We start from the raw sequence: 21,509 nt of genomic DNA, 5'->3' as shown, positions 1-21,509 counted from the left end.
TGAATTTGGTTGTTTAAAGCTTTCAAAAAATTTTTTCTTAATTTCAATAAAAGGGTCTTATTTGAATATTTTGCTCAAGTCTTGAGATTATTGAGCCACCATTGTTTTGACAGTTGTAGTAAAGCTAAGTATCCGTACTATTATTTGTTGTTGTTTAATTGTATATATTTAGCTTAATTTTTCTTTTTGATTGTGTTGTTAAAAATTTTTTTGTTAATTTTTGTATCCAAAATGTTTGCATGCAATGACTAATGCTCATTAAAAGACAAATTTCAAAACAGAATGAATAATTGATTATTTTGAAAATTTGGACAGAATTTTTGATGGGGAAATAATATTATTAGGAGGTGATTTAGACAACTTTTACCAATTATCTCATCTAGATCAAAAAATTGCCACACCGCATATATCACTATCTCAAGCATTGTATACTTTAGATACATCTTTTGACCAATTACAATTGTAGTGTTTTTTTTTTTTTGGACAAAATGGTTTGCAAATGCAAAAAATAGTACACAAATTGTTGCACAAATGATATGAACACTCAAACCACATTTAGTAAGTTTTTGTCAATTTTGTATAAACTTCATGTTCAATTGCAAGAACGCAATTTCAGAACTTCCGGTACAAATTTCGTATTTTTTGAGTAATTTTTTTCGAATTTTATTTAAATCTGTATTAACAATTTCTTAAACTTATATTCTAGATAAAAGAAATGTTTTTCAACATTATTTACAATTATTATTATTTTTCACAAAATGTTGTTAACATCAATAACAAACAACTGTTACTAATTATACTTTGTTACTCAATTTATTGATAGAATATATATTATTATAAAATTATTTAATTATTTAAAATAATCTTCAAATGATATTAATTAATAACTCCTGCAACAAATTGCGAGTCGAAAACTAATTACTATCAAATAATAAAACCAATGCTTATCATTCAAGTTGCTTACCTGGTTGATTTTAAGTAAATAAAACTATGATAGCACTAACAAATTTTTGATAAATTATTATAATTTTGTTTTACAATCTCATCTTGTGTTAAAATAAAGATGCAGAAAATTATTTCCCTCAAAAGTATATGAAAACATATCACTGATAAGATTAAAAAAAAAAAAAAAGTATTGAGAAAGGCGATCTAGCTGTCGAGCCAACTGGCAAGTGGTTTTTAATTTCGATTTTACTATTTCAATTTGTTTTAGTCACTCTATTCCAATCGTAATGAATTTAACCTAAATACTTTTATTAAAAGAGATAATTGAGAATATGGTGTTGAATTTTTTAAATTTTTTATTACATGATTTTTTTTATGATGTGATATGTTAATTTGATTATATTAATATAAATTTTTTTTAATAAAAATATTAAAAAATATTTTTTAAAATTTAAAGATATTAATTATTATTTAATTAAAATCAAATATAATTTTTAAGACTCATACTTAGGACGTGCTAAAAAAATTTAATTTGTCTCATCATACCATGATGTCACCAAAATGTTATACAATCCAAATTAGTGATAAACTCTTGACACTGTTGGTAATTATTTTTAAATCGATTTATAATAAAGGTGTAGGAATTAAATTTTATTAAAATTGAGATAAAAAAAAAGTACATTTATTGAATTGGAATATAGTACTCTTTCTTCTCAAATTGTTTGTTCTTTTTTGATTTTTGTAAAGTTGAAGAAAAAAAATTGATTTTGGTGTATTTAAGATTAAACTTTAATTTTTTTATAAAATTGATATCCTGTGACTTTTAATATCAAAAAATAAGAAATTAATTTTTTTTTTGAAATGTTAAAATGTAAAAAATTTTAAAAGAAACATGACATAATTTTAGGACATTAAAAAAGAAGAAAGAAAAAAATGTGATAGAAAGAGTACTATGCCTTAAAACGAAAAGCAAAAGAAACGACGTCGTTAACCGCGTGTGTGAAGCTGCTTTCTCCGACTGCGACTGCTGTGAATTGTGACAGTTGGATTTTCGGATATCATCCCGAGAGATAAAATTGAAGAGCAATCCCCAGAAAAGATAAAGCAAAATTCATCCGATAAAATGATCCATTTTTAGAAAAAGAAAATATCATAATCATGGCTTCTCTGACCCTTCCTTCTCTCAATGCTTCAACCATCTCGCGCCTTAATGAGCAGAAAGCTACTTCTTTGAATTCTTCAAGTTCAAGGATATCTACTTTCAGACGTCGACCCACCTCTACTAATCAACGTTTTGTAATGCTTTCCTTCCACTTTTCCAACCTTTTAATTCAACGGGATTTCGTTTTTCTACTTTGTTTTTACCTTTTTTCTTTGATTTTTTCATTGTTTCTTGTTTTTTCTTTTTTGTGAATTTAGCAATGTGGGGTTATTCGAATGCAAGCTGGTGAAGAAGATTTTGAGTTGAAGCAAATGAGAGATATGGCTGCTGCAAAGAAGAGATGGGATGCTATGGTATATTTTCTATAATCTCCAACCAAGTAACTAACTTTTTCTTTCATCTGATTTTCCTGAATTTAGTCTGTCATCGTTGATGAACTAATTCTTTTTTTCCAAAGAGTTTATGTTCTTAATAAGTATAATGAGGATGATTTTGATGATACTTCTAAATCCATCGCATTGAAATTTCTTGGGGGTCCTTGTGCTTTAGTAGTAGTAATTTTTTAGCTGTCTTGTGTGTACAGATTAGGGAAGGAAAAGTAAAGGTTCTTACACCTAGGGAGGCAGGTTATGCAATTCAACTTTCTAACAAGCCTCTACTTGACGTTCGTCCATCAAGCGAGCGCGAGAAGGTTGTTATTTATTTATTTTCCAATCACTGTTTTTTTATCCCCAATTCACAAACATAATTGTTACAACTCGTTTCCTTTGGCACTCCTTTCGTCAGCATTGAAGCTACTCTAGTCTTTGTCATTCGTTATGAACATATTTTCATCTATAGTCTCTGTTTGACATACAATGTTGAAAGGCATTATATTGGCATATTCCTTTGGTGTTCCATGTTGAAAGGCATTAATTTGGCATATTGCTCTAATATATTGATTCTTGTTGGGAAACTGGTTAGTAGTTGGTGCCTAAAAATTAATGGATTAACAAAGTTCTGCTTTTTCCCTTTTCTCCCCTTCTTACTTTAGGAATTGTATGTCGTATGGTGTCTTCAAGGTTAGTATAACTTTATTTGTGGTTAGAACATATTAATCTATTTTACTCTGTTTTGAAGGCATGGGTTAAAGGCTCCATCTGGGTACCAATCTTTGATATTGATAACAAATTTGAAGTTGGAACCCTTTCCAGAAAAGTCACCAATTTTGTGATGGGTATCACTCAATTCTTGCTATCTTCTAACTTCCAGAAAGATCATAATAATGGTTTGCCTGATGGAGGTTTGCTTGATAAAACCTATCTGATCTGTTGTTGGGACTGAAATTAAAATTGACTTATTTTTTCTGTAGGGGGTTGGTGGAGTGGCACGCCTACAGTATCTTATGACAGGTGCATTATAAGTTACCTTTGCTCCTCTATTTTGTGCACGTGCCTCTGCACACGTGCTCGTGCATGTCCACTCTCACATATGCATGCACATAGAATAAATTTTGTACTATTTCTCTTGCATTATTTGACAGACAGTTCCTGTCAAAAGTTGAGGAAAAATTCCCAAAAGATGCAGAGCTTATTGTTGCATGCCAGAAAGGATTGAGGTAATTTTATTGTTTGAAGTGGCAGAGAGTCAGAGAGGGTTTGCACTTCAGTATTGGTTTTTGTTTCATTTTGAAATGAACTAATTCTTCTTTTTAATTTGGTTTCAGCTGAAAATGTTATTTGTTACTTAGACAGCAAAATGCTAAATCACCTGGTAGAAGCCAATCATGTGGCCCCATATTGAGGATACAACTATGATTATAACCTTTATTCCTGTTTTTCTAAGGACAGTATTTTTTGTTTTCAATCTTTTATGCACTAATATCTCTCAAAAGAATGGTTTTGTGACAACAAATGCGTTGGAAATTGCTATGACCTTCTGATATTACTGTGCCCTTGGGAGCTCCTAACAGCATTGACTAATTTGACTGAAAGGCTTCAGATAATGGTTTGGAACAATCATATTCTTTTTCTAAAATAATAAAAAGGGATCTGGAATTGTTAATATTCTTCAGAAATAAAGCTGGAGTTATAAGTCTGCATTGCATCTGCACCAGTCCAGTTGCCGAGCATCATAAAAAAAAAAAAGGCAAATGGAGAAAAAATGGATAGAATTTGATCAAAATTATTGTCATTATCTGATGCAGGTGAATGGGTCAATTAGGACAACTTATTAGTACATCTTATGTCCTCAATTCAGATTTTTGGTCTTTCTAGCCTCACTTTTATGTGCTACCCCACTGTTGTTTTTCACAGTTGGAGTTCATGTCCGTGGATTTGTGTTAAAATTTCACTACATTATGGTTGTGGTTGGGGGTGGGAAAGTTTCACCACTCTGATTGAAAGTGAACTTATATATCTTAAGTGCCCTTTAGATGCTTAACATGGTATTCATTTTCTTGCTTCACTAAATTATACTTTTTCTGACAGATCTTTAGCTGCGTGTGAGGTATTGTGTAATGCTGGCTACAGAAATCTTTTCTGGGTTCAAGGGGGTCTAGAGGCTGCTGAAGAAGAGGTAATGCTGGATAGAATTTCCTTTTAGTCTTTATATTTCTCATTTCCCCACTGATTCTAATTTCTTTTATGTTTGATTATAACTGAAGAAATTCAATTAATTTGTCAAATCTCAACTTGTTTTCTTTAGGATCTTGCCAGAGAAGGCACTCAGCCTTTGAAGTTTGCAGGAATTGGTGGGCTTTCAGAGTTTCTTGGGTACATATATCTCTCATCTCATTGTTTGTTGGACATGCTTCTTGGAAATTATCACATAACTTTTTCATTTTCTAAAATAAATATGAGAGATTAACCTGCCTGGAAGTCAGACTTCTTATGTATAATTTATCTACTTAGTTCCAAAACTGGTTTTGGGAATGTTAAAACCATTTTGTTTCAGTTCACGTTGTGTCCTTATAACTTCTTCAAGTATCCTCTTGTTCATAAGACAAACTTTTCTACTTGAACGTTTCTCTGGCCTGTAGGTCCTTTATATTTGATTGTAGGGGAAAAAAAAGAAAAAAAAATCACCTTTCTATTTATCTAATCATAAAAATGTGACCTTGAGTAGCAAGTGCAATTTGAATTTCAAAATTAAATTTTTGAGATCATGTAACTTATATTTGATTGTATCAGGCAGCACTGCTTTTTCTAATACCCCTTTAATTTCAGTTGGACAGACCAACAGAGAGTTCAAGCTGCCAGAGAAGGTTGGGGTTACCGGTTACTATACTCTGCTCGCCTGGTAATTATTCACTTTGTCATTCCATTAAAGTCACCAGCTGTAGTCTCAGGTGTAGTTACTTGTGAAGATAATCCCATATTGCTTCTGTTGCAGATTGGACTTTTTGTGGCTGCTGATGCCTTCTTTATTGGTGCACAGCAAGTAGGTCGATATCTTCAGGACTTAAGGTCTCACTGACATTATGTGAATCTGATTGAAGGTACTGATTAAAACATCTGAAAGATGACAGTTGAGTTCTTGATCAGTTGATCACGTATTAGAGACCAGAGACTTGTTCAGGATCCCAATTTTGAAAGCCAGAGTAGTTTGCAGAGTTCATGTAGTTACCTCTTTCTTAAGTTTGAATCCTTATGTTGAACATGTTCTCAATCACATTGCATCGGAGATATTCTCTTGCTTGGGCTGTTAGAGAATTAAGTGTATAGTGATTGATGTGTAAAATTATTGAAGGATCCTAACTTGTAAGAGAAATCTTGGATTAGCTGTTAGCTAGAAATATAGATTTCTACTGCAACTGCCTGTAATATATTCATATTCATTCGTTTTATTTTTCCTCAAAATTTTCAAGAGAATTTTCCATTTGTTTTCGAAGTCTATTTCAGTTGCCTACCAGAGGTAGCCATGTGAGTATGCTACGCAGTAGTAGAGTCGTAGTCCTGTGGACAAGCTAAACTTCCTAATTTCTTTATTCATTTCTTGTATTATAAATCTGGGCCAACAGCATGATATATTGCACCATTGTCCATTAATATTGTGACAAGGCATGAAATGTGCTTTTCATTTTGTTTGGAATTTGGATCTGTTGTGGAAGTAAGAGGCTAATTCTGTCTGATTTTATTTGGAAAACGAGAAGAGAAAGAGAATTCCAGAGAAATTAAAAGTAGAGCATTCTAGCCCGGGTTGTCAACTATGACGTCCAGGACATACTTCTTACATCATGCGATGATGCAAAACATGTTGATTACAAGATGTTTTGCAGAGTAGTCATCGATGCATCTGTTGTGGATATTTTAAAAGTAGGGGACAATCTATCAATGCCTTCAAGCTTGGGTCGCTATTATTTATTATTTTTCAATTTCAATTTGCATTGATCAAGATAGAGAATCGTAGCACTTGAATGTTTATTTTATTGATTAAGACATGATTTATTTGTATAAAAAATAGAAATTCAATTTTTTTTTTTAAAAAAAAACACCGCAATTCACCTCATTACAATTGATTTAGCAAGGAAAAAGCAGGGAACCGCAGTTCACCTCATTACAATTGATTTAGCAAGGCTATGCCCTTTACAAAAGATAACAGGGGTATACCAGTACACAAAATCTCACACAGCTTCCCCTAGGGACTTCTCTATACTACTGTAACATACCTAGCCTGTTCATCCCTTGTCAAAAAAAGAGTTATTATTTATTTATCTTACTTATTTCTAAACGATGCCTTGATCTAAGGAAAATGTGGTTTAGCAATAACCGTCAGGTCGGCTATCCTGTGCATTGTAATGCCAAAAGTTTCTGTCATATCCAAATCTTTAGCTTCAGTACCTGGGGGAAGCTCCCAATCAAAGCTATGGAGTAGCTGAGCCACTGCAAGCTCTACAGTTGCTGTGCCAAATGTTATAGCTGGGCAGCTTCTTCTACCGGCTCCAAATGGTATCAACTCAAAATCTTGCCCCTTGAAGTCGATTGGACTACCTAAAAATCTTTCGGGTTCAAAGGATTCAGGATTTTCCCATGACTCTGGATCTCTGCCGATTGCCCAGGCATTGACAAAAACCCGTGTTTTGGCTGGAATATCAAACCCATTAATTCTAATATCTTCGGTGGATTCTCTGGGGACTAAGACTGGAGCAGGAGGATGTAAACGGAAGATCTCTTTGATGACAGCTTTCATGTAGTCAAGCTGAGGCAGATCACTCTCTAAGACCACTCTTCTCTCCCCTACAACTTTTCGGACTTCTGCTTGCGCTCTTTCCAATACTTTTGGGTTCATAATAAGCTCTGTCATTCCCCAATCAAGAGTTATGAAGGTCGTGTCTGTTCCTGCAGCAAACATGTCCTGCAAAACGAATAGCATTTATCAGCGGCTATCTATCTACTACTGTGGACTTCATCACATTGGTGAACTTCAATAAATAAAAGGTTCTATCTCTTACCAAGATGATGGCTTTAACATTGTCCATGGTGAGAGGAATTTCATTAGAGACATTTTTCTGTACATCGAGCAAAACGTCCACAAGGTCCTTGCTGCGCTCCTCTTTTTGTCTTTTAGGATTAAGATGTTCATTTATAACCTCATCGAAAAACTGATCAAAGCGTCGGAATGTGTGCTGGAGTCTTGTTTTCATACCTGTTAAGTTGTGTATGAACTCCATGGAAGGGAAGAAATCCCCGGTACTAAATCCTCCAAGTAACTCTTGATAATCTTCGAGCATCTTTTGGAAACCATGCCGATCATAGTCTCCTCCTTGTGAGAAATCTCTTCCAAATGCAACTCGGCACAGAACATCATTTGCATATAAGCCTAGCACCTTGCTTAGATTTACGGTGCTGGGATAAGAGTACTCTCCAATTCTATGGATCAGACGGGAAACTTCTTCTTCCCTGACAAAGCCAAATGATTGAACCCGTTTAGCACTTAGTAGTTCAAGAATGCAGATTTTCCGAATATGCCTCCAGTAAGCACCATAAGGGGAGAAGACAACGTCAGTGCAATCATAGAACAGATGTTTAGCTGAAAAGATCTGGGGGCGGCTTGCAAGTGCAAGGTCATGGGTTTTCATCACTTCCTTTGCCATTCTAGCTGATGAAACTACCACAGTTGGGACTTCACCTAGTTGTAAGTACATGATGGGTCCAAACTTTTCAGCCAGGCGGCGGAGGGACAGGTGTGGCATGCTACCAAGCTGGTGAAGGTTACCAATGATTGGTAACTTTGGAGGGCCGGGAGGAAGATTGCGATTTCGTTTGCTCGATTTTCCCTTCAGGAGAAATTGCAGGAGAATGAGAAGGAAGATGGACGCAAATAGCAAGAAGGAAATGCAGCTTTCTTTGAGCCATTGAAGGGAAGCCATTGGAGTTCTTTCTGACGAATTGAGGGAATGACACACAAACTTCTCTACAGGTTACATTCAGTTATATTCAGAAGCGTGACCTGACTGATTCCTTGTTTACGGTACTTTTTCTACCACTTGTGCTTGACTTTTGTTACACTTAATTATAACATTCTCTAACCAATGAATTTATTGTTGTCAAATTACCATGTGAAAGAAGTACTATCAGTTATCACTCTCGTAATGATAGTTGAATTTATCTACTTTGATCACTATGCAAACCAGTATTTCAACAGGTCCATCAGTTTAAGGGTGCTTTTCACTTTTTCCCTACTCTTTCTTGAAGACAAAATAATGTCCGTTCCTTTAGCTATGATATCCTGCAAGACTTCTCTTTTCCCTTGATAAATTTTCACCAAAGAGAGTTAACTTAAGCTGAGATTGATTACTTGGTTGAATAACATGCAGACAGGGCATTAGCCAACTTCCAAACCATCCTTATTCAAACAATCACCTAAGCAGTCATCAAGAAAATCAAAACCTCGCGTGTCAGTTTAGTTGTTCACTTTTGTTTGGCAACGTAAGCTGAGGAAATGTGGTCATTAGTTTCTTACAATAGCAGTAACTGTTGTTATCGCTTTCCGCAAGTTGTCGAGTGATCCTCTGTCTTGTTGCAGGAAATATTACCCAGAGTTCTTTCGCTCCTACTCATGGTGACAAGAGATCACTATAGAGGATTGTGACAGGAGGACAGCAAAGGAGTTAACATTTTTTTTTTGGCCTTATTTCTTTAGGTAAAGAGAAAACTTACTGTTTTAAATTCTTTTAGGTGATAAGTTTAAGCTAAATCTATTACTGTCCATATAGGCAAATTTTGTTTAAAGTCTGGTTGATGCATAGTTAATCTAGGCTGAGCCGTGCTTTTTGCTCCCTGGGTGTTAGTCTCTGTTTTTTGTTCCATGTGTGTGTATAACAAATGCTGCCCTCCTTTGGCTTGTTATGATGGTAGGGTCCGTGTTATAACTCCCCAAAAGTTGGGATTCTGTTTCGTATAGATTAACAGGGAACATCCAACTCCCTGATTGATTAATGAAAGACTTACCTTTTAAAAAAAAAGTTTAAAAGAATTTTTTCAAAGGTATAAATAGTTAAAGTGCAATAACTGTGACTGTCATGAACTCTTGAGAGTTTCCAACAATCTTTACCAACCTGTAATTGAAATTGCACAGCAAGTGGAGGTGCCAGTTTGTTTGACAATGCTAACCTGTTTCTTTTCCCTTGTGGATCAATTTTAGGCTTTGTTACTTTTACAGCATCTGCCCCACACTACTATGACTGCATTCACGGCTATGGTTACAAAATTTGAGATCTAGTTTGCGGATGGAATCGACTGCATTCCTATTGCCCAGCTCTAGGAGTTACTATTAGCAACTTCAAAAATGTGAACTTCCTTAAAATGAATTCTGGAAAGTGGAAATTGTTAGAATATCTGAATATGTAAGGTTACCTGCTTTCTTTTTATATAAACTTGGCAACGTACCATTTGTTTGCATGAAAGGAAGATTGCAAGAAAAGCCTTGTGTGATGTTTGCGAGAGCTATTAGTCTAGGCTACAGGCGGCATGAATAGCATAACTTTTGTGGTACATTAAGATTCAATTTACTTAGGCATTTTAGGTCATTTAAGTATTTGTTTGATGCCCTTAAAAGTGCAAAAAATAGATTATTTGTCCTTAAGTGAATATCATGAATGCTTTTTCTTTTCTATTTTGCCCAATATCTTCCTTTTTGTGTGGTCAAATTTTCACTACAGGATGATTAATTAGATAGGCTTCAATTTTGGTTGGTTAAGTACTTGGTTATACATCATGCAAAGAGGACATTATTGGAAATACAAAAGTCACGTGACATACATATTATTAACCAAAAAATTACTACCAATTAAAAACCTTCTCTTATTTATTTATTTTTGTCGATAAATCAGGTAGATTTTATTAAAAAGAGAGGGTACCATTAAAGAGTAACTCTCCCTAGAAGAAACAACACATCCCTCAAAGCCTTAACAACATATACTACATGCCTCAAATGGCCCTGAAGCTAAGACAAAGATACCAGAAAACCTTCCTGCCATTGACGGAAAGCTCTCTATACACAGCTCTCCTACGAAACCTTTTCTTACATTTGCCTTCCAAAAAAAGCCAAAATCAATTAAAGTTTTTCTGTTAAGGACCTAAAACATTCATTGGCACCGCCAAGGACCTAAAACACTCTTTGGTTGCTTCTATGTGCTTGGTTTGTGCCAGGGCTTTTGCATCATTCTTATGCCTGAGTCACTGTTATCATTGCACTGCTTGCTCATCTTTTTGCTTAGGAACATGTATGTTTGCTTCTTTTGTTTTTAGTCTAGGATTTGGATTCATATTTCACATCGACCATGACTTTCTGTGCCATCTTTTGTGAGTGTACAACTTTTCAATGATCGGGCCACATCAATATATCATGAAAAATCTATTGCATCAAGTAAAAGACTTGAAATAACATATGAACTACCAAGATTGATAAAAACACATTAAAAAAAAAAAAAATTCATTGGCAGCCCTCGCCGAATCGTTGCTTTCATTACAAGTACTAATTTAACTCCGTCCACTCAAGTTGTGGAGTGGGCCTCCATTTTAACTATTGGTGGTAATTCCATGGCGACAAGAGATTACCGTCCAGGATTAAGACAGAACGAAAATAATGGGATCTTCAAGTCAATGTTTTAGCCAATAGCCAACAGCTCCATATACCTGTCAGTTACTGCTTTTGATTTGATTTCTTTACTTTTTTTTTTTTTTATAGTATGAGATGACAGTGGAGAGTTGAAACTTAGACTCCAATTTTTTTAAAGAAGGGTAGATAGCTCATCAGCCAAATCGAGTTGTCATTACTTTTCTCCTTCACTACGCTCATTTGTAAGTCAAACAAAATACTCAAAAAATTTAATACTCAAAAAATTTTCACAACATTTTAAAAAAAATTTAAATAAAGTTTTTAATTTTATTATATTTAATTAATTAAGTTTTTATATTTTTATTTTGAATTAAATAAGTTTTTATAATTAATAGTTTATTAATTATTATTAATCATAATTAATTAAAATGTCACTTGTTATTTTATATTCATGTAATGTTGACGTAAAATGTCTTATTTAGCTTAAAATAAAAGTATAAAAACTTGATCGTACAATAAAAGAATTATAAGTTATTTGAATTTTTGTGAATAATTTAAAGACTTTTTTAGATATTATACCAAGATAAAAAGAATATTTGAACATTAAACCCTTAATAACTCTTAAATTAACATTAACACTATCACTCCGCCATACTCATATCTACACCTAATTTTATGATACATAAATGAATTAAAAAAAAAAACTGAAAGATGAAAATTCATTGTAAAATAACAAGTGGTTGTGTTAATTAGAATTAACATTAATAAGATATCTATAGGATTTGTGACCAATGAATAAGCGTCATGTCATTTGTGCAAGTCTTGAATCAATACATGTGTGTGTGTGTGAATCCGTGTTTTTCTTTTTCACTTTGGATAACAAGTATTCACGTTAAGTATTTAAGTGACATTTGGTATTCTATAATGTAATATAATTATAGATAATGTAATTGTAAAAAAAATAACATTGCAATATTTGATTTACAAGTATTTTACTGTGAATGTAATGCTAATTTTTTAGATTATCCCTATTTATTAAAATGAAAGTTTAATATACTTGTATTTTTTTATTATTATTTTTTAATACAATATCATCTCTTAAATATATTTTTAATGTCATATATTTTATTTTTATTTTTTATTATAATCTTATATATTTTATTAAAATTTTTTTTTTAAAAGATAATATAAATTTTATTGACAATCACCATCAACCTTCCAACAAAGAATGGCTAGAGTAATAAATAGATATCCCTCGAAATCAATATAAAAAATAAATTATAATATTGCAAAATGTTTTTAATAAAATAACGAAGTTAAAAAGGTAAAAATAAGTTTAATAAAATTATAGAATGCAATGCAAACTGATTGCATTAATTTTAGATTATAATCTTATTACATCTATTGACTATAATTTAATTATATTATAATTTTATATTATAGTAATTTATTATAAAATAAATATTGTAATATAATTTAATTAAGTATACTACAAGAACGTGCTCCTAATACCAAACCCTACATTATTTCGAAACGCAAAAGGCAGGAGATAAAAATCTGCTTCAAGGAAAAGCGCAGCCGTTCAACTTAAGATAAGCAAATAGCCTGCTTCAAGGCCTATTTTCAACAAATAAGAAGTAAACAAAGAATACCTTTCCGCTAGAAAGAAGATGGGTTTGCAATAGCTATAAGAGGATATCTTCGGTGAGTGGTAAGGCCAAAGGATTCACCCATGTCTAAATCCTCCTCCTTTGCTCCACCAGGCAATGACCAGTCAAACTTGTGCACCAGATTCGCTAGGAAGAGCTCATTTATTTTCATTGCAAATAGGATACCTGGACAAATCCTCCTTCCAGATCCAAATGGAATCAATTCAAAGTCATGTCCTTTGAAATCTATGGAATTGTTCAAGAACCTCTCCGGAAGGAATTCTTCTGGTTTCGCCCACGACAGGGGGTCTCTTCCGATTGCCCAAGCATTGATAATAACTTGAGTTCCTCGAGCAATGTCATAGCCCTTGATCTTGACATCTTCTGTAGATATTCTTGGAACTAGCAATGGAATTGGAGGATGTAAACGAAGAGACTCTTTTATCACAGCTTTTAAGTAGTGCATCTTATCCAGATCATCCTCCGATACGTACGTTTCGTCACCGCAAACTTGCCTGACCTCTTTTTGCAGTTCTTTCATAATCTCTGGGTGCCTCAAGAGTTCTGTCATTGCCCACTCCAGGACTGTGTATGTAGTGTCAGTACCAGCGGCAAACATATCCTATCAAGGGAAAAAAAAATTCAATAAGTCATTTCAGTGTGAAGCTAAAACGTTGAAACTGAAAAAGAAAGGAATGAAGTTAGTTTCAAAATAATTATACTAGTTGGTGCATAATTAAAGAAAGTCATGAAGTAAACATGTTCTAGCAGATTAAGTTGCTAGAGAAAATTAAGGTATGAATGTAATCAACACTTCTTAAAGTAACACCTCTTTTATCTGCCCTTTATACTAGAAAACAACTGTCTTCTAATTTAGGAGAGGGAAGTACTGAAGATCATCGCTTTAAAAAGTATTAATAAAGTTGCAAGAATGAATATAATTTTGCCCTGTTTCTTGCTTTGTTTTTCCATTTTTAGGTGGTGCGGTTTGGAAGAGGGTGAAGTGATTACCAAGATAAGAGCCTTAACGCTAACTCTCTCAAGGGGAAAGCCGACCGTGTTTTCCCTCTGAATTTCAAGCAAAACATCCACAAAGCTTTTTTGCTCTTCATGTTGAAGCCTGGTATCGTCATGATCATTATGCCCCCTCTTATACCGGTCCATGTGTTCGTCAACCACTCCTTCCAGAAAAGCATCAAACTCCTTAGCCACTTTCTCCATTTTCGCTTCCAATCCGTTGATACGGCTTACCCACGCAAGCCATGGAATATAGTCCCCAACATTGAAACCGCCCAACAACTCACCAAACTCGCACAAAAGCTTCTTAAACTTCTTCCCACCTTCCCCTTCACTGTACTTTCTTCCTAAGGAGGCTCGACAGATAACATTGTTTGTCAGCATAGCAAATATTTCAGTTAGATTTACTGGCAAAGCAGAAGAACTAGACTCTTTAATCTTATCAATTATGAGAGCGGTTTCTTCTTCTCTTACAACGCGAAAGGATTGAACCCTTTTGTTACTTAGAAAATGTAGCACGCATGCGCTTTTCATTTGCCTCCAGTACTCACCATAAGGTGCGGATGATACATCTTTATAATCGTAGAGAAGCTTCTGGGAGCTACTTGATTTCGGTCTGTTTGCGAATGTCAGATCATGTGTTTTCATGATCTCACGGGCAGCATCAGAAGAGGATACAACAAGTACTGGCACACTGCCAAGGCGAAGCAGCATGAGAGGGCCAAACCGTTGAGCTAAGGCACGGAGTGACCGATGAGGTTGCAAACCAATATTGTGGAGGTTTCCGAAAATTGGAAATTTTGATGGAGACGGTGGCAATGCTAGCTTTGCGTTGCTTGTGGAAGGATTGAAAATATGCTTGAGTAGGACTACGAAGAAAATGGCTAGAATGGCGAACAACCAGGGATATGACAGGAAAAAGATTTCATCTTGCTCTGAAAATTGCAAAAATTTCGACATAACTTTCTCCCTTCTGAGTTTCAATTCAACATCTTCTTGGGGACTGAGGGTATTTATCGTGCTATAAATTAATTGTATGGAATGAGAAACATATATCTATAAGCTGTGCCTTATTGTCCCTTTTCACTGCCATTTTCTAATTTGGTCGGTATTTTTCCGCTGTTCGAAAAATAGCGAATGAGCCACGTTTTCCGGTACTCCACTTGTGGAGGCTGATTCCGTGGTGGGGATCTTGCCACTGGCCTTAGTTTGGTGTACAAATTTCTCTAACCACAAGAATTTGTTCCGTGGACGTCTTGTCAGGCTGCAAAGGTGTTGAAATGTCGTTACGTGACAGTAAGGAACAAAATAGCCATGGTGATTTTTTTATATTTCTGAAGTTGGAGAGACTTCCAGAATTGATATTTCGCATGTTTCCATTAGAGTTCATTTCAGTGCTTTTGACCCTCCAATATTATTGGTTGATTTAATTTCGTAATCTTTCGTCCAAAAACGTGTGACGATATTTTGAGATATCAAAGTCTTGTGGTTCTCATCCTTTATTGTTGACAACAAGTAGGATAATCTAGAGGAGATTAATTTTCTGTGTGTGGTAATGCTAAAGGTTTCACTCATGTCCAAATCCTTCTCATTCGCTCCACCAGGCAGTGACCAATCAAACTTGTGCACAAGATTTGCGGAGAGTTCATTTATTTTCATTGCAAATAGGATGACCGGACAAGACGTCCTTCCAGAACCAAATGGAATCAATTGCAAATGATGGCCTTTGAAATCTATGGAATGTTCCAAGAACCTGTCTGGAAGATATTCTTCTGGTTTATCCCACGACTTGGTGTCTCTTCCAATTGCCCAAGCATTGATAATAACTTGAGTTCCTCCTTCAATGTCAGAGCCCTTAATCTTGACATTTTTAGTAGATATTCTTGGAACTAGCAATGCAACTGGAGGATGCAAACGTAGAGTCTCTTTGCTCACAGCCTTTAAGTAGTGCATTTCATTCTTTCAAAAAAAAAAAGTAGTGCATCTCATCCAGATCATCCTCCGATATGTCTGATTTGTCTCCGGTAACTTTCCTGACCTGTTTTTGCGGTTCTTTCACAATCTTTGGGTGCCTTAAGAGTTCTGTCATTGCCCACTCCAGGACTGTGTTTGTAGTGTCAGTACCAGCTGCAAACGTATCCTATAATGAAAGAAGACATCAACTTCATTTAGTGTGAAAGTAAAGCTAAAAATTCTGGAACAAAAACAATGGTTAAGTAAAGTTTCAAAAACATTAAACTACTTGGTTGTGCACACAAACTAGTTTTAATTAGCACATCCGTTGCTAGAGTCAAGGGATGATATCAGTTGTTAATGTCATGTAAGAATACTTCTACTATAATTTCCAGCTGCTTTATACTACAGAAATCCCAAAGAGTCGATAAAGAAGCTCCGAGGGCTCTAATGTTCTACAGGGTGAGGCCGTCAGGGTTAGAGGCATAAAGTACTAAGTGGGGAAATTGCAATTGTTCCCTGAAAAGAAAATAGTCTAGCATGGAGAAAAACAATGGACATGACATGAAATAGACTTTATGTCGCTCTAAAAAGTGTAGAAAACTCGATGTATCGATCTATATTCTGGGGTTCAGTTCAACTTCTTTTAGGAACTCAGCAGCAATTTATATTGTGCCAAAAAGTATTATCATCATTATCATTATTTTATATATAACAAACTCCAAAATGAATATATTGAATGATATGTATTTCCTTGATGATTTATTAAATTTTTTTCCTTTATTTATAATATTTTTATTAAATTAAATACTAACTAATTGATTGTTAAATTAATTCAAAACCTTTTCCTGCAATAATTTTTCTTAAGAAATCAACAAAATAGACATTATATGTCTTTGATTTCACTTACTATCTTTATTTTTTATTTATATATGTAAATATTAAAAAATTGAAATTCGACTAGCTCATAAATCATTTGAGCCGAGTAGTACAAGAATTCGACTTCACTCATTTATTGAGTAACTATAAGATAATAACAAATTAAATTTAAATATTCATAGAATGAGATTGAATTAAATAATTCACGAACTAACTAATAGTTTAACTCATTTTAAAATTATATACTTTTCACTTTTAAATATCGTGTCAAAACTTTTATAGAAAGGTAAATTTTCTGAACTTTTGCAACTATAAGATTATCTCTTGAAAAAAGGGATACTAAACATTAATTTTCTCCACCCTTAATTTGGAATTTCTTGAAACCACAACCATGTATCAAACTTAGAAGGGAAAAACAATTCCATCATAAATATGTTTCATAGTAATTAAATTATCATTTGAATTTTATTAATTTGTAAATTTATAATTGAAAACTTTATTAGTATAGCTAAGATATGAAATTAAGAATTGCAACTCATTACCTTTCAAAAAAAGAAAAAAGAATTGCAACCCATTAGTTTCATGACAAAGGATGATAGGCTTTTCCTGTAAGGTAAAAACAACTTTAGAAATAAACACGAGCTGCACCACCATGCTTTATTCAGTTCAATTAATTAGAAATTAGAATGAGCCATGCCCAAAATACGACTAGTACTGGATTTGAATTCAGTCTAATTATTTCATGTCACTTGGATTTTATTTTAAAGGTATACAGTCCTGCAGCTTGGACTGCCACTAGTAGGAAGTTGGGGTTGCAGCAGCGGGGAGAGGAACTTTTCTATTGATGGCAATGCCTGTAGTCTCAGTCATATCCAAATCCTCCCCTGTTGTTCCACCAGGCAATGACCAATCAAACTTGTGGACTAGGTTGACTAAGATAATCTCATTCATAGCCATTGCAAATGCCATTCCAGGACAACCCCTCCGGCCATCTCCGAATGGTGTGTATTGAAAGTCATTCCCTTTGAAATCTATAGGATTGTTTAAGAATCTCTCTGGTCGAAACTCCTCAGGTTCATTCCAATGGACTGGGTCTCTTCCAATTGCCCAAGCATTTACAATTACCAGTGTTCGTTCTTCTATGTCATAGACCTTTATATTAACATCTTGGGTTGATACTCGAGGAACTAGTAGCGGAAGTGGGGGATGTAAGCGAAGAGTCTCTTTGATTACTGCCTTCAAGTAATCCATTCTGTTTATATCGTCTTCTGTTATATTTGGTTTGCCACTGCCAATTTCCCTTACCTAATTTTGCAATATTTTTATGACTCTCGGGTGTCTCAAGAGCTCCGTCCTTGCCCATTCTAGGACTCTGTCAGTTGTATCAGTTTACCGGAAAACAAATCATACAAGAAACGAATTTTAAACGAAATCATGTAAAATCTCAATTTAGCCCTGCAAAAACTTTGAGACACTTTAAGGAGGGGATGGGTGAGGGAAGAAACAAGTGATCAACACCGAAGAATCCGACCAAAAACTCGTATAATTTGAAAGGTTAACAGAACCATCTTTACTGGTTGTTTTCACCTGAATAAGAGAATCAATAGTGTAACTCCATCATGGTAATTAGGAAAGACGTAACTACACCAGGGTAATTAGGAAAGACGTTGGTCATTAGTGTGGAGTAAAATATAAGAACGGTTTCCATGTTAGAAAATGGAGAGGCTGCTAGAGACTCCATACCAGGACAACAGCTTTAATGCTATCTCTTCCAAGGGACAAGCCAGACATGTCCTTTTGAATCTCAAGCAAAACATCCACAAGGTCCTTCCGGTCTTCCCTTTCAAGACTTCCATTACCACTTCCTTCTCTCTTGATTCCATCCATATGCTCGTCAAGTACTTTCTCCAGAAAACTATTAAACCATTTAGCAACTCTCTCGGTTTTAAAATGTGTACCATTGACAAGGTTTATCCAAGCAAGCCACGGGGATAAAATCCCCAATTTTGAAAGTGCCCAACAACTTCATCAACTCCCCAAGCATCAACTGGAACATTTTTCCCAACTCCAACCCCACTGTACTTCCTCCCAAATGCCACCCTCCATATCACATCGTTGATCAGAGCGATTAACATTCCTGTCAAATCAACAGGCCCTGACAACAAACAGGAATCTTTATTTTTTCCCAGGAAGAGAGAGATGTCTTCTTCTCGGACGGTTTTAAAAGTTCGAACCCTCTTGTTTTTTAAGAGCTGCAGCCTGCAAATGCTTCTCAACTGCCTCCAATACTTGGCGTCCTGATTGAGAAGTTTCTTAGCAGTCGACATGTTCTGATTGAGAAGTTTCTTAGCAGCGCCTGTTTGGGGTCTATCAGAGAAGATGACATCTTGTGTTTTCATTATCGTACGGGCTGCATCTGCAGAGGAGATGATAAGTGCAGGTATGCTACTAAAATAGAGCAGCATGAAATCAGGACCATAGCGTTGAGCTATTGACCTTAAAGAGCGGTGAGGGTGGCGGCCCAATTGGTGGAGGTTTCCAAGAATCGGCAGCTTTGGTGGCGACGGTGGTAGGCTTTTATTTGCAGTACTTGGTGAAGCAAGGAGCCATTTGACAAGGAAAATTACGAAGAGGAGTAAGGGAAGGACATTGATACAGAAATAGTGGAACATATTGGCTACGAGGTTATGGCTCATCAAATACTAATTGAAGGACCAGTTGCTGAGGCCTGAGGTGGTTGTTTGTCTGATTGCCTCGTTTACAAAGTGTTGCTTGTTAATAGATCATCGTATCGTGTTCAACATATAAAAATGTTGAAAAAGAGTGTCGACTATGGCATTTTTTTTTTAATGAGACAATTTTGAATTTTTAAAGCAAATGATCATGAATCTCGTCCATATTAATCTTGTTGTATCAACATTTTTTTTTATTTGAGGAAAACTCAAGAAATTCAATACTAACTCTTCAAGCAAAAAATATATACATTCATTATTAAGTTTGCTAAGATATTTTTTTAAGATCCCAAAAATAGAATTTTTGCACAATTCGTGTGTTTTGGCTTAAAATTTTGAACTGTGATATTACTTGAGTGCATATATGCCATTCCCTTCTTAGTGATTTTATTGATAATTTCTAAAGCAATGAACAAAATGAGAAACATTACAAAAATTCAATTCCCACAAATTAACTTGTAGCTAAAAAAAGCAAATTAAATTATATATAACAATCTTTATAATTTAAAATTAATGACACATCGTAATGTAGAATATGATAAACATGTCAACTGTCATATAGTTCTATACATTACTAGTAAACATAATTAACTATGCTATCCGAATAACTAGTTTTCTTTGTAAAGATTTTAAACACACTTGATTAGTGACATGATATGATAATACATCAAATACAAATGCTTGAGTGTTTATAATGAGCCCATGTAACAAGGCAGACAAAGCTAATCAAATATTAACTACATATATATATTATGTAGTGTTACTTTTTCCTAAATCTAAAGAAAATTTTAATATCATACTAATTTAATCAAAGGCATATATTCCAATAAACCATTACTGTGCCTCTTGTGTCGCGTTTAGGAGAGGTGATAAACGTATAGCCATTATAAAATGTATAGTGGCAGGCAATTTAAGTGACATTGAGCCAAAGATATATACTACTGTATAAGTGTTTTTCCCTAACAAAAACTGCCATTTGAATTGCAAAAAGATACCTATATATAGTGTAGACTTTCCCATGTTAAATTCTTCTTCATCTATGTATTAGATAGGTTGGGGTACAAGTAAGGCATGAAAAACGCCAATTTGTATTAAAGAGGGATGGGACAGAATGGATTAATTAAGAACCCTAATAATGTTTATAAAAAACTTTGTTCAACAACTAGTCTTATGCATTTGCGCTTCCGATTTATTTAATAGGATAAGAACCACTGTTTGCATCATTTTATTTGCATTAGAAAACAATTTATGGGCTACACGTTTTTTTTAACTTGTTGAATTTGCTAATCTCACTGATCATCATGATATTTGTCACATTAAATAAACTAAATATTAAAGCCTTAACAAGCTTTTTCTTTTTTATAAAAAAAAAAAGCCTTAACAAGCTTTCAATTGTATATAATATTATAATCAGATTGATGCTTCTTTCAATAGACAATTAAATAACTTGTACGAGTTTGGACAAATAATTTGCCACTGCTGTCATTTTCAAGAGATTTGACAAATCTTCCCCCCACTAAACCCCATTTTTTTGTTTTTTTGGTAAATTTAGGCACATTAAGGCAGACAAAACTTTTCCCAAAGATCCGATAGTTGTTTTCGGGCGTGGTGATTGGGGAAAGGAAGAGAGATTGTAGTGCTTAGCCCAAATCAATTAGTGAAGGCCAAATGGCCCAATCTCAATCCAAGTTAGGGAGAAGAAGGAAGGGGAAAGCCTGTGAAAATGATTTTATCTTCTTTCAAATATGATAAGTTTAATTCTTTTTTTACCATTCAAATCTTATTATACTAATCACTAATTTTAAGAAAAAATAAAGACAATAATCCATGAACAATTTTTTTATAAATAAAATAAGAGATTAAATAATGGATAATTTCATGAAACTTACGTCATTATTTACGTGTTATGTGGTAATTTTATCATTATCATGAATTATATTTGTCAACGACAAACGGCTAAGTACAATATTTATAATTTATAACTATACATAAAAGTAAGGTTTTGGTTGTCATTCAATTAAGTCATCTTTTTTTTTTTCTCAGTTGGGGGTCAAAGGACTTTGTTTTGGCACTCATTTAAATATTATCGTTTTTTTTTTTAAATTCTTGGGGTGGAGAATGAGAGGACTGAGA

At 34.2% G+C, this 21,509-nt stretch overlaps 4 protein-coding genes and 1 pseudogene across 4 annotated transcripts; 1 reads left to right on the top strand and 4 right to left on the bottom strand.

The window, feature by feature from the left end:
• LOC18604986 (rhodanese-like domain-containing protein 11, chloroplastic) lies at positions 1,966-5,938 on the top strand. The gene is made up of 10 exons (XM_018118586.1): positions 1,966-2,241; positions 2,365-2,460; positions 2,691-2,798; positions 3,227-3,323; positions 3,459-3,498; positions 3,630-3,704; positions 4,576-4,663; positions 4,793-4,860; positions 5,314-5,386; positions 5,480-5,938. Exons 1-10 carry the CDS (start codon positions 2,104-2,106, stop codon positions 5,561-5,563), a joined length of 867 nt encoding a protein of 288 aa, XP_017974075.1. The 5' UTR covers positions 1,966-2,103; the 3' UTR covers positions 5,564-5,938.
• Positions 6,576-8,583, bottom strand: LOC18604985 (cytochrome P450 71A1). The gene is made up of 2 exons (XM_018116933.1): positions 7,539-8,583; positions 6,576-7,441 (listed from the first exon to the last, which is right to left on the bottom strand). Exons 1-2 carry the CDS (start codon positions 8,454-8,456, stop codon positions 6,830-6,832), a joined length of 1,530 nt encoding a protein of 509 aa, XP_017972422.1. The 5' UTR covers positions 8,457-8,583; the 3' UTR covers positions 6,576-6,829.
• On the bottom strand, positions 12,647-14,954 carry LOC18604984 (cytochrome P450 71A26). The gene is made up of 2 exons (XM_007037719.2): positions 13,807-14,954; positions 12,647-13,417 (listed from the first exon to the last, which is right to left on the bottom strand). Exons 1-2 carry the CDS (start codon positions 14,770-14,772, stop codon positions 12,806-12,808), a joined length of 1,578 nt encoding a protein of 525 aa, XP_007037781.2. The 5' UTR covers positions 14,773-14,954; the 3' UTR covers positions 12,647-12,805.
• Positions 15,199-17,902, bottom strand: LOC108660446 (cytochrome P450 71A1-like). Its single transcript, XM_018117083.1, has 3 exons — positions 17,461-17,902; positions 15,851-15,952; positions 15,199-15,750 (listed from the first exon to the last, which is right to left on the bottom strand). The coding sequence occupies exons 1-3, from the start codon at positions 17,893-17,895 to the stop codon at positions 15,199-15,201; spliced, it is 1,089 nt and encodes a 362-aa protein (XP_017972572.1). The 5' UTR covers positions 17,896-17,902.
• On the bottom strand, positions 17,473-19,483 carry LOC18604983 (annotated as a pseudogene).

Source organism: Theobroma cacao, chromosome 3, assembly GCF_000208745.1.
Source record: "Theobroma cacao cultivar B97-61/B2 chromosome 3, Criollo_cocoa_genome_V2, whole genome shotgun sequence".
Classification (NCBI taxonomy): domain Eukaryota; kingdom Viridiplantae; phylum Streptophyta; class Magnoliopsida; order Malvales; family Malvaceae; genus Theobroma; species Theobroma cacao.
This window is presented reverse-complemented; position numbering and strand designations above follow the sequence as displayed.